This window comes from Rhincodon typus, chromosome 10, assembly GCF_021869965.1.
Source record: "Rhincodon typus isolate 14 chromosome 10, sRhiTyp1.1, whole genome shotgun sequence".
NCBI lineage: Eukaryota > Metazoa > Chordata > Chondrichthyes > Orectolobiformes > Rhincodontidae > Rhincodon > Rhincodon typus.
Genome location: NC_063341.1, coordinates 74,628,818 through 74,641,578, shown reverse-complemented (window position 1 = coordinate 74,641,578; position 12,761 = coordinate 74,628,818). Strand labels below are relative to the sequence as shown.

Here is a 12,761-nt window from a genome sequence, read left to right as displayed (position 1 = left end):
GGAGACAAGTGAATATCGGTTATGTCCAATATTCACTTGTCTCCATACACACAGACAATGAAGGCCATCAGTTCGACTGGGGACAAAGTGACCATAATGGGACAAATGAACACCAGACGTGCAAGAGAATTTCTGGAGGCCTGGTTCTCAACACAGGGCTCCGTTAACACATGGAAATAGGCCCCGTATACAGACCGCTTCAAAAAACAGAACCAGAAGTGACAAATCCCGCCACACCAGAGGTTCATATGAATTCAGAACAGAGCAGAGCACCAACGCTTCGATTAGAGGTCGCACTGGTGATGTTGCCGAGAATGGGAATGAAACGTCTGCACACCACAGAACAACCGGCTCAGCGAGCTAACAAACAACTGCGACCACAACCCGAGCTACAAATTTTCACTAAGATCTTAAAAATACCCAGGAACCTGGACAACCACTTCCCCCATGATCAATGACTCAGCCAATCAGAATTGATTTGCCAACAAATCAACACATGCAGTGTAAATTGTTGCAATCGTTTGAAATTTGGTGCTTTTGCATTTGTCCTGACAACAGTGAGACAAAGAGCTTCAGTAACGTGTCTATCCTTTCAGCAATATTCATGTGTTTCACCTGGATTACTGCTGGAGGGGAAGCGAAGCTTTACTTCAGGAATAAACAGCTGCAAAGTAATCAGTAGGGTTTTGCTGTTTCTTTATTCTTCTGTGGAAGGTGAATGTCACTGGCAAGCACATTGAAGAATGCTAACCAGGGGACACTGTTACTCGTCCAGTGACATTATTAGTATGCTGCCACCTGTTCCCTATTCAAAATTTCCAAGCACTGAAATGACGTCACCCCCGGGTGCACTTTTTCGACCCTGTTGAACAATTGGCACTTGGGACAGAAACAAAAGATCCCAATAATGAGGCAGGAACCAGTCAGGTATAAAGTTTAATCAGAGTTGTTTCTTCGGGAGCCGAGTTGCGAGGTTTCTGCAGTTGAACAGTCCACTACATTGGGACACAAAGGTGGAGACTGGGAACCTGGACTTGGTAACAGAGAGTCACAGGTGAAACTGTAAAAATAATTCCAGCAAAGATCTAAGTTTTATTTTGAATGGCAGAGATAATGGGTTTGAAAGATACAAAGAGAAAGGTTTGAGAAAAACAAATTGGAAAACCTTGGTCAACGAGTGCTGGTTTGTTATGTAATAAGTCTTGGCGAGTTTTGTCTCCTGGAGTAGTTTCAACGCCTAGAGGGACTAGAAAGGAATTTCCAAGATGTTTTCCCCCTTTATTAGTTTCCAGTTTGTTAAGCTGTTCTTGGCTATCTTTGCTTGGCTATCCCATCCCATCCCATAATGACTGTTGTGACAATGATATTATGAATAAAGATATTCCGAGCACCTCAGTAACAGACTCAATGAGCCAGTCAGTATTGCATCTATCAGAAGGGGATTTCCATGATGCCTAACTGAGCTGGAGGTGTCAGATGCACATTGACAACCGCTCAGGGACAAGCAAGGCACATCAATTGGATTTTCACCAACTTGAAGGTCCAGATGTTTGAAAGTGTCGTTGGATACAAGTGGAGGAGGAGGTGGGCACTCAAGTTAGAGGGTCACCTGTTGATATAGATATCAATAAATCCAGCAAGGAATTCAGGAGAAATATCTTTGTTCAAGACCCTGGCTCTCATTGCTACATGGAGGTGAATACATTGGACACAGCTACGGGGAAGATGTTAGCGTAGAGATAATGACATTAGACAGGCAAGCCCAAAGCCCCAGCCAAACCATCAACAAATAAGGCCTCAAATCCCCATCACAGCAGCCTCTGGAACTTAATTATGGTAAATAAAATTATTGAGCCTGTTTCAATGAACAAAATTGGCATTGTCTATTTTGGAGTTCAAAGTCTCTGCCTTGACAAATCAGAGTCAACTTGCCCACTTTAAATGTAAACAAAACTACAAAGTTTGACAGTTAACTGTTAGTCATGATCTAATTGACGCATCCACCATGGCAAAACCTCAACTCATCATGACCCTTTCTCGTGAATGTCCTGATGAGTGCAAGTATCTTTGAGAAAATGTGTCTTTTCTCTGCACTACTCAAGTTCTGAGCTACCGAGTAGAAGGAAAAAATAAGACTATGAGGGGGAAAGAAATGGAGAAGTAAGTGGTCGTAAAATGCAAGAAGGAAGTTCAGGAAGAGCATAACCCGAAGCATAGACCTGATGGACTGAATGGCCTGGCACTGGGATGTAAATGTTATATTTGATGAACAATCTTTCAGTGGCAGTTTTAAGCTTGACATTGAATACTCTGGTCTATCATCGCCAGTAAGTAGTTTACACAAAAGCAAAGGAAGCAAAACTCTAAAGTGCCTTGATTTATGAACTCCCCATCATAATCCTGAGTGCTCAATTCCAATGTTAAAGACAGTTGCTGCTAAACAGGGCTGCAAACATAAGTGTTTAAACACTGGCTTGTCAAGTTTGATATACTGGAGGTTGACAGTGGAGTTGTGTTTAAACCCACATCCATCTTGGGACAAAGTCAATTCTGCCCAAAAATAGCGCTGCCAGGAAATCAATAGCTCAGGCTGGGACCTTACCTCATAGTCGACCTTATCGATGCCCACCAGGAAAATAAATTCTGCGATAAACAGATTCATGCAGAGGTTCTTGTGGATAGTGTTGCGGTCACTCTGAAGGCCTCGGAAGAAGCAGAAAGTGAAGATGCAAATGGCCAAGCAGATAAGGGAGATGACAATTCCCACCCAGCTGATGATGGACAGGATCAGTTCGTGCATCTCAGTGGAGTACTGCAGGAGAAACATTGGGTAGATTAAATATAAATAAACAAACAGGAAAATACACTCTGAGCCCACCATGCCTGTCCTACTCCATTGTATATATAATAGATATATATATATTAATTATACAATCATAATATAGTATATGTACATAAGAACAACAGAAACTGAAGCTGGAGGAGACCATTCATCTGGACAACAAAATGCTGTAAAGGTCTCACCAATGAGGAAAATCGCTTGATATCCTATTTTACATTCTAACTGTGTAATAACATAGACGAGGCTGTAATAGTATCAGCAATTAAATAACTTGACAATTAACAACACAATAAAATAACTGCTGTCAACCAGGATTTTCATTTAAAATTAATACTTATTTCAGGGCAGTAAAGAGAGTAAAATACATTCTGTCTGCCAGTCTTGTACATTGATGCTCCTGGTCACTGCAAGGTGCAAGGTGCGAGGGGGGATGTTTAAAAGAGATGTACGAGGCACATTTTTCACACAAAGGGTGGTAAGTGCCTGGAACGCGCTGCCAGAGGGGGTGGTGGAAGCAGACACAGTAGCAGAATTCAAGAAGCACCTGGACGGATACATGAATGGGAAGGGAATAGAGGGATATGGATTCTGTAAGTGAAGACAGTTTTAGAATGGAAGGGCAAAATGTGTTGGCACAGGCTTGGAGGGTTGAAGGGTCTATTCCTGTGCTGTTATTGTTCATTGTTCTTCTTTGTTCCTTGTGACAACTCTGTGAATAGTTGGGCTCAATTTCCAGTGTGCTACCTCAGTGAGTCATAACACAAGAATTTATCCAATTCACATTTTGAAAACCATTGTGACTGCTTCCATCCTCCTTTAAGGTATTCCAGCTCATACTGTAACAACTCATGGCACGAAAAATAGTTCTCCTCGACTCCCTCTCTGGGTTTTTTTTGCCGACTATTGTAAATCTGTGTCCTCTGGTTACTGACCTTCCTGCCAGAGGGAACATTTTCCTGTCTCCCTTACTCAGCCAGGACTTTTCCCACGTGCTTCAGAAATACAAGACAGCTCGTCCCATCAGCTGTAGGACTGGTGCGCAAGGTGGAGAAAAAAATAGGACTCATTCCATCTTTGTTTACAGTTCCCCAGGCCAACACAAACTTTTCTTTTTAATTCACCCACGGGATGTGGGCATAGCTGGCTGGCCAGCATTTATTGCCCATCCCTAGATGCCCTTGAACTGAGTAGTTTATTAAGCCATTTCAGAGGGTAATGGAGAGTCAACCACATTGCTGTGGGTCTGGAGTCACATGTAGGTCAGACCAGGTAAGGATGGCAGATCTTCTTCCCTGAAGAACCAAATGGGTTTTTTCCTGACAATTGGCAGTGGTTTCACGGTCATCAGTGGGTTCTTAATTCCAAACACTTGAACTGCTCTGGCAAGATTTGAACCCAGGTCCTCAGAACATCAGCTGAGCTTCTGGATTAATAGTCTAATGATAATCGCACTAGGCTATTGCCTCCCCTCATTGGTGACTCACCTCGATTTCCTTGTGGGCCATGATGATTGCAAAGTTGGTCAGGTGCCGACACTCACACTTGGTGTGAGTCCTGTTAGTGTCAATCAGCTTGCACCCCTGAGTAGACCAGAAACCTGTCATAGTGCGCTCGGAGTAACTCCAGAACGAGCAATTGGCATTGAAGTAATTGTCAGGCTGAAGGGAGAGGTGCAGGACAGAGAAAAGAGACAACATTCAATCATTCATTGATTTTCGACACAGGAGCTAACAAATTCAACTGCAATTTAAACTTAGCTTTTACCTCAACCATCGGGTTGCATTACATAAGTAGGGAAGCAGCTTGTGTTACTCTGCTTCATTCATGGGAGGTAGGTATCTAACAAGGCACAGTTACAAATCAACCCCATTGCTGTAGGTCTGGAGTCACATGTGGGCCAGGCCACACCAGGTAAGGCAGGCAGATTTCCTTCTCTGAAGGCAGTAGTAAGCCAGATAAGTTTTCACGACAATCAAAAGCAGTTCTATAGTCAGCATTTGCTGATTTTGGCTTTCCCAATACAAATTTCTAGTCAACCTGTTCAGAAATGTCAGAACACATCTTTGGGGCAGATGGGATTTGCACTCAAGCTTCCTGACTCAGAGGGACAGTCACTACCATTGTGCCACTGGCACCCCACTTCAATTTCAGATTCAGACATTTATCCAGTTTGCCTGTTTTGAGATTTTTACACACCTCTGAAGCAGTCGGGACTTGAACCCAGGGCTCCTGCTTCAGAGGGTCAGTCACTACCGTGGCGCTGTAAATGCCCCTCGTTCCGGATTTATTGAATTGAAATTGTACCAGCTGCTCTGGCGGAACTTGAATTCCTGTCCACAACACATTAGCTGGGGACCCCCTGGATTACTGGATCAGAAACACCACCATTTCACAATTTCATCCCCAGCGCCACTCAGGCCTGTCCCATGATCGAATTAACTCTTCCTGCAACAAGTAAAAACAGAAGGGATGCCTTCTGATTCTTGTCAATATTGCATTGATAAACTGGCTATTGGGGTAAAAAGGTTGGCTTGTGTTGCAGAGTAATACCAACAGCTATGGGTTCAATTCCTGCTTCAGCTGAGGTTACATAAGTAGTAGAATCATAGAATCCCTACAGTGTGGAAACAGGCCCTTTGGCCCAACAAGTCCACACTGACACTTGGAGCATCCCACCCAGACCCATCCCCCTATTACCCACCTAATCTACAGACCCCTGAACACTATGGGTAATTTAGCATGGCCAATCCACCTAACCTGCACATTTTTGAACTGTGGGAAGAAACCCATGCAGACATGGGGAGAATGTGCAAACTCCACACAGACAGTTGCCCGAGGGTGGAATTGAACCCGGGTCCCTGGCGCTGTGAGGCAGCAGTGCTAACCACTGAGCCACCTTGCCACCCTAAAAGTGGTTATCATGTTACCATGAAGGGATCTCCTTGTAAACCTCTCCCCTTGCTTGAAGTATGCTGATCCTCAGATAGATCATGCCACCAATCATTTCTCTTCCAATGAGAGGCAGCCTGCTGTTGTGGTAAGGCTGTTGTGACTTTTCTGTTGTTCAGGGCTTTGTGGGCAGACTTACATCAATGTGTGCCAGGGTGAAGACCACTGGTTCCGTCACATAGATGCGGCTGGACTCCTTGTTGATGGAAGCCGCGATGATGTGGGAGTTCACTGCAATGGAGTAGTTCCGCCCAGTCCCATCACCCGCCATCTTGATTGTCGCGTTCTCCGTGGTCAGGAACTGCCCCAGGCTCTTGTACAGAGTGAAGACCAGTTTCGCTGCACAGACCGGGAAAAGGATGGGTGCAGACAGGAGCACAAACTCTCAATAAGTTTAAAACAAACACAACCAAAGTAGTTCTCCCTCTAACCCCTGAAGAGATACTGAAAGCCCTTTCAAAAAGAAAAAGGAAACATATGTAAGGTTTCAGAAACTGAAATCAGACAAGGCTGTTGATGAATGTAAATGAAGCAGGAAGAAACTTAAACAAGGAAGTAGAAGGGCTGAAAGAGGCCGTGAAATGTCCTTGGCAAATAGGATTAAGGAGCATCTCCAGGCATTTTACACAAACATCAGGAGCAAGAAGGTAGCTATGGTTCACTCAATGGTTTTCATCTCTATATGACCTATTTGCCTATTTCTGAAGACAGGGATGCCAATGGTCCTCTGTCCATTGTGGCATAATATTGTAAAAGATTACGACAGGCGTAGATAAGATGAACAAAAAAAAACAAATTACTGGTCCCATTAGCACAAGATACAAAAGCTGAGAGAGAGATGATTGAGCGAGAGACACAGAATTATTTTAGGTAGAACCTTTTAAGCAGCAAAACCTTGAAATTGCTACCTAAACTTACTCAATCAAAGTAACATGATCTGGGGCACTCCAGCTCCTGAGGTGCCCCCTGGTCTCTGAAGGCCTCTATCACGTCAGTGGCTTCCTCTCCAGGGTCACCCAAGTGTGGACATGACCTCGACAGAGGGGGAAGGCAGTTAGGCACAACGCCCTCTCCAAGGCCTGCTATCTGAACCTGTTAATGGTCACTTTGGCCAGACCCAGGAGCAAGCTCACTAACCTGCTGGTCCCTCCCCACCACAGGATGCCCTCAGACCAGGAGTGTGGGGCTGAATTGCAACCAGAACCTTAGGAGCCGCCCCTTCAAAGGAAAAAAAAACTAAAGAGGGGTTGCAACCAAAAACATTCAACATGAATATGGAGAATCATTTCCCCCAGGACTTTGATGGGCAGAGTGGCTTTCTTCAGTGTTGGACTGACTATGCCAAGAAACCCAAGGCTAAAGTAAACTAACTAAAATAGGGGCTACCTCACATCAGAGAAAGGGGTTTGAGGGGGAGGGAAGGAACATTTTATTTAAAAGTGTATAGCTACAATCCTTACTCTAGGAAGGTTTCCCGTACCCATCACTTACCAGTTCGGCTGTTCTGCTTGATGGTGTTGCCTGAAAGGTGGATCGAGTTCCCACCCATATAGCCCTGGGGAAACCTCAGATCCTTCACCTGGCCCTCTGTAATCAGCAAACCAACCTCCAAAACTGGCTCAGCACCATTGCATGGAGGAAGCAGAGAGAAGACAAAAAAAAAAGGTTTTTTTTAAAAATATACCACGCACTCACATGACAAACCATCAGACATAATTTGTGCTGAAAATCAGCACTGGACTGTGTGTGTGTGAGAGAGCGTGTGTGTATTTGAGTGTGCGCGCGAGCGTGTGTGTGTATTCGAGTGTGTGAGAGCGTGTGTGTGTGCGCAAGCGTGTGTGTATTTGAGTGTGTATTTGAATGTGTGTGTGTGTGTATTTAAGTGTGTGAGACAGCATGTATGTGTATTTGAGTGTGTGTGTGAGCGTGTGTGTACGCATGCGCACGAGTGCTTGTCAGTTGATCTTTGTGCGAGTATGTATGTAAGGGTGTGTGTCTGTATGTATGTGAATGTGCATGTATGTGTGAGTGACTGTGTGTGTGTGTGTGTGTGTGTGTGTGTGTGTGTGTGTGTGTGTCTGCAAGTGTTTGTGTGTGAGTGCACATGTTCGAATCCCATCTTGGCATGATCTGAATTCAATAAAATATGTATTAAAGTTGATCACCATTGTTGTGAAAATCCATCTGGTTCACTTCTATCCTTTTGGGAAGGAAATCTGCCTGCTTTCCCAATCTGCCAACATGTGATTCCACACCCACAACAATTTTGTTAATGCTTAACTACCCTCTGGGCAAATAGGGATGGGCAATAAATGCTGGCTTTTCTGTCAGGACCTACATCCCATAAATGAATGAAAATAAATTGTTTTTTCTTCAAATATACTGGATGACCCAGCCCCAACAGCACTCTGCATTAAGAATTTCACAAATTCGTTTTCCTCTGACAAGAAAATTCCTCATCATTTCTGTCTGTAATTGGCGACCCATTATGCCCTCTGGTCATAGATTCTCCCACTCGATGAAACAACCTGTCTAGTTCCACCTTGCCAAGTTCCTGGAAAATCTTATGTTTCAATAAGACCTTCTCATTTTTCTAAACTTTAATGAGTACAGGCCCAACCCAACAAACCTCTCCTCATAAGACAGTCCTTCTATCCCTAGGATCAACCTAGTGAACCTTCTCTGGACTGCCTCCAATGTCAGTATTGTCTTTCTTTAGATAAGGGCCCAAAACTGTTTACAGCATTCCAGCTGTATTTAAACGAATGTCTTCTATAGTTTTATCAAGATTTCCCGACTATTCCACTCTTTTGGAAATAATGGGCCAACATTTCCAATAATCCATTTGCCTTCCCTATTACCCACTGAACATGGATGCCAGCTTTTTACAATTCATGCATAAGAGCGCCTAAAGCCCTTTGTGCTAGAGATTTCTGCAGTCTTTCTCCATTTAAATATTCACCACTTCTATTCCTCTTGCAAAGTCAATAGCCTTACATTTTTACATGGTATATTCCATCTACCAAGATTGTGACCACTCACTTAACCTGTCTGCATTCCTCTGCAGAGTCCTTGTGTCATCTTCACTGCTTGTCTTCCCACCTATTTTTGTGCTGTTCACAAACCTGGAACATCATTTTCTCTCATCAAATCATCAATTCACATCGTAAATAATTGGTGCCCAGGCACTAATCCCTTTGACACACCACTAGTTACAATTTGCTATCCGGGAAATCAATTCCCTGATTTATATTAGTTTGTCAACTCTCTATCTATGCTAATATACCAACCCCAACACCGTGGGCCCTTATACAATCAAATAACCTTATGGGTGGTACCTTATCGAATGCCCAATGGAACTTAAAATGTATTCCATTTACCGTCCATTTATCTACCCTGCTTGCTACCTCTTCAAAGAATTCCCATTAATTTTTCAGGCATGAAACTGTGCTGACTCTGTTTGATTACATCATTACATCAAAATGCTCTGCTATTACATCCTTTTTAATAGACTCGAACATTTTCCAAATGACAGATGCTACGCTGACTGGCCTACAGCTGTCTGTTTTTTTTGTGTCTCTCCCTTTTTGAATAACAGCAGTTTTTCAAACCTCTAGGACTTCTCTAAAATCTAAGGATTATTGGAAAATTTCCACCAGTGCACCCAATATCTCCATCGCTACTTCCTTTAACCCCTTCATTTTTTAGTATTTTTGGAATGCTATTAATTTGCTCTACCATGAAGATTGACACAAACTATTTATGCAACATCTCTATTTCCTGGTTCCCCACTTTTTTTTTATTTCCTCAGCCTCATTCTCTAAATGGCTTATCTTCACTTTGGCCTCAATGTTCCACTTTAAATAAGTTCTTACTGTCCATTTTTTATTTTGCTTACTAGTTTGCCCTCAAAGGGTATTTTCTCCCTTTTTAAGAGTCATCTTTTGTTGGCTTTTAAAACTTCCCCAGTCCTCTGGCTTTCCAGAAATCTTTGCTGTACTGTATGCTAGATACTATGCTTCACTTCCTTGAATAGCTATGTTCAGTTATCCCATTCCTAGAATCCTTCTTCTGCGCTGTGATATTTCTTCACTGAGTCGATTTTATTAAACACTTATCATTGTTCCTCAACTGTCTTTCACAAAATGTCTTTCCCAGTCCACTCCAGCCAACTCATTCCTTTGCAATTACCCTTATTTCAGTTTAGCACAGTTGATTCTGACCCAAGCTTCCCAGTCTCAAACTGAATGCTAATTCTAACCTGTTGTGGTCACTGTTCCCGGGGCCATTTTTTTAAAACTCTGAGATCATTTATTAAATTTGCCGCATTATACATTACCAGATCCAAAATTGCCTGCTCCCTCAACAAACAAAAAAAGAAAGAATTTGCAATGCTGGAAATCAGAAACCAAAACAGATATTGCTGGAAAGATTCAGCAAGTCTGGCAGCATCTGTGGCAATGAAGCAGAGTTAACGTTTCGGGTCCAGTGACCCTTCTTCAAAATGCCTGCTGCCTAATTGGATCTGTAACATATTGTCCTAGGAAAGTGTCCTGAATGCATTATGTGAATTCTTCCTTGGGGCTACCTTTGGCAATTTGGTTTTCCCAATCTACGTGAAGATTAAAGTTATTAAAATGATTTAATGCATTGCTTGTTGTTACATGCCCTCATTGTCTCGACTGGCACTCATGAGGCTGCACAGTCGTTGACCATTTCACGAGGCTGGGCAGTTCTGAGGAAGGGTTACCGGACCCAAAACGTTAACTCTGATTTTTTTTTTTCTTCACCAATGCTGCCAGACCTGCTGAGCTTTTTCCAGCAGCTTCTGTTTTGTGCCACTCGGCTGGGAACCTTTTGAGGCAGGACCAGCACCCAAGAAAATTGGGGGAAGAGGTTCAGCTTTGAATTGATTCACTCATCGCTCAGGCGACAGCCATCAGAATTGTAACTTAGGCTCCCCACCAAGTTTTTGCGCTGGGAGAGTGAGAAACTCTATAAAATTCAGCCCAGGACAATTTACTTCCTTCCTTAAAAGATATCAGTGAAGCATAATGGTTTTCTAAAACTAATTTTCTGATACGAGGCATTTTATTTTATGTAAGAGAAATGAATTCAAATTCTCAAGTTCCAACGGTAGAATTCGAAATTGTGTTCTCTGTGTCCACCCAACTGCATGTATGACAGTGAAACTGTATAATTTCTGCCCTGCAGCCTGAATTAAATTACAAGCAAAATGTATATGCCACTTCACCAGACATTAAAATGAAACAATGACATTTATTCTATACATATATTTTGCAGTTTGAACACAACACAATCTGTGAAGACAATGAAGATAGATTTCCTCTTCATACTACTTTTCAACAATACCTTAATGGGGAAAAATAAAATCTCACTGTGTTTTCCCAGTCCCAGAGAGTCTGCAATTTTAAACTGTACTTGTTATTTGGCCAGAAATAGCAAATGGGTGAGATTTTTCTGTCACGTTTGCGATCAGATTTCTCCTCGATCATCCAAAACTAGCTGAAACAAAAACCATCCTAACTTCCTTTACTAATTCACAGGGATGTAAGTGTCACTAGCATTTACTGTCAAGAGGGCAGTTATGATTCAACCACATTGCTGTGGGGCTGGAGTCACAAGTAGGCCAGACCAGGTAAGGATGGCAGTTTCCTTCCCTAAAGGGCATTAGTGAACCAGATGGGTTTTTCCAACAATTGGCAATGGATTCATGATCATCATTAGATTCTTAATTCCAGATATATTATAAGCAATAATAATATATGTTCCCAGAACATTATCTGGGTCTCTGTTTTAACAGTCCAGTGGTAATACCTCTCAGCCATTGCCTCTCCTGTTTGCAAACCCCTGGTCAATCTATTTCAGTGGCATAACAGCACTGGAAAATCATATGTTCAACTAGTTACGCTCCCATCAAACAGAATAAATCTGAGCAGGCTGTTTATTGCCTTCATCATCGGCCTGCACCCCTCATTGATGGTAATGATTGAAGGAGTCGTCAACTAATGGGCCGAAGGGCCTTTTTCTGTGCTGTAGACATCTATGACTCTGTGGCATCTGTCAACTCAGATTCAGCCCAATTCAAGGGCTTTCAAGACTACATCCCTTATCCCAACCCTGATGCATACAGTGACAAAGGAGCTGAATTTCATAAAGGGGAGAGGAGATTATTTGACCACAATGTTGTGGCAGTATTTGGACTGAGTGTGACACCAGACAGATGAAGTAAAACAGGGGTTAACTAGGGTCAATAGGAAATCTCTTTGATAGCCTGGAAGGATGATAAACACAAACAGAGATGGCTCTGGTTATTGGAAGTTCTCCATTGGGGTGACAAAAGGAGATCCTCAGAATAGTGTCCTCTGTTTGACTCTCTCCAGCTGACCTTTGTGCTATCAGGAGCGGTCAGTGTACTGTCAATTTTGGTTTTCAGCTCCATTTGTAGCATCTGAGGATAATGAAGCAGCCTACGCCAGATATGGACAACATGCAAACTTTGGATGCGAATTGGAATATATTCAACTCTTAGAAGGCAGGAGCAGAAATGGCCATTCAGCCCATCGAGTCTGCTCAGCCATGCAATGAGATAATGGTTGATCTGATAATCCTCAACTCCATTTTCCTGCCTTTTCCCCATTACCCTTAAAGAGCCACAGAATTATTCCAGTGCAGAAGGAGGCCATTCAGCCCATCATAGGTACAGTCATAGAGTTATCGAGTAATACAGCATGGAAACAGGTCCTTTGGCCCAAACTGCTCCATGCTGACCATGGTGCCCACTCAGCTAGTTCCAATTGCTCGCATCTGGTCTATATCCCTCTAAACCCTTCTCATTCATGTACCTACACAAATATCTTTTAGATGTTGCCATTGTACCTGCCTCAACCACTTTCTCTGGCGGCCCATTCCATATACGCACCACTCTCTACAAGAAGAAGTTGCCCCT

The 12,761-nt window shown here is 42.9% G+C and overlaps 1 protein-coding gene across 1 annotated transcript in view; it reads right to left on the bottom strand.

Moving 5' to 3' along the window:
- The window catches only part of adgrl2a (adhesion G protein-coupled receptor L2a), a 272,885-nt gene that overhangs the window by 71,786 nt on the left and 188,338 nt on the right, over positions 1 to 12,761 (bottom strand). Inside the window, exons 9-12 of the mRNA XM_048601555.1 lie at positions 7,283 to 7,405; positions 5,931 to 6,130; positions 4,327 to 4,500; positions 2,603 to 2,812 (exon numbers count right to left, since the gene is read on the bottom strand). Of these exons, the coding sequence (XP_048457512.1) occupies positions 2,603 to 2,812; positions 4,327 to 4,500; positions 5,931 to 6,130; positions 7,283 to 7,405 (707 nt within the window). The remainder of the gene's footprint in view (positions 1 to 2,602; positions 2,813 to 4,326; positions 4,501 to 5,930; positions 6,131 to 7,282; positions 7,406 to 12,761) is intronic.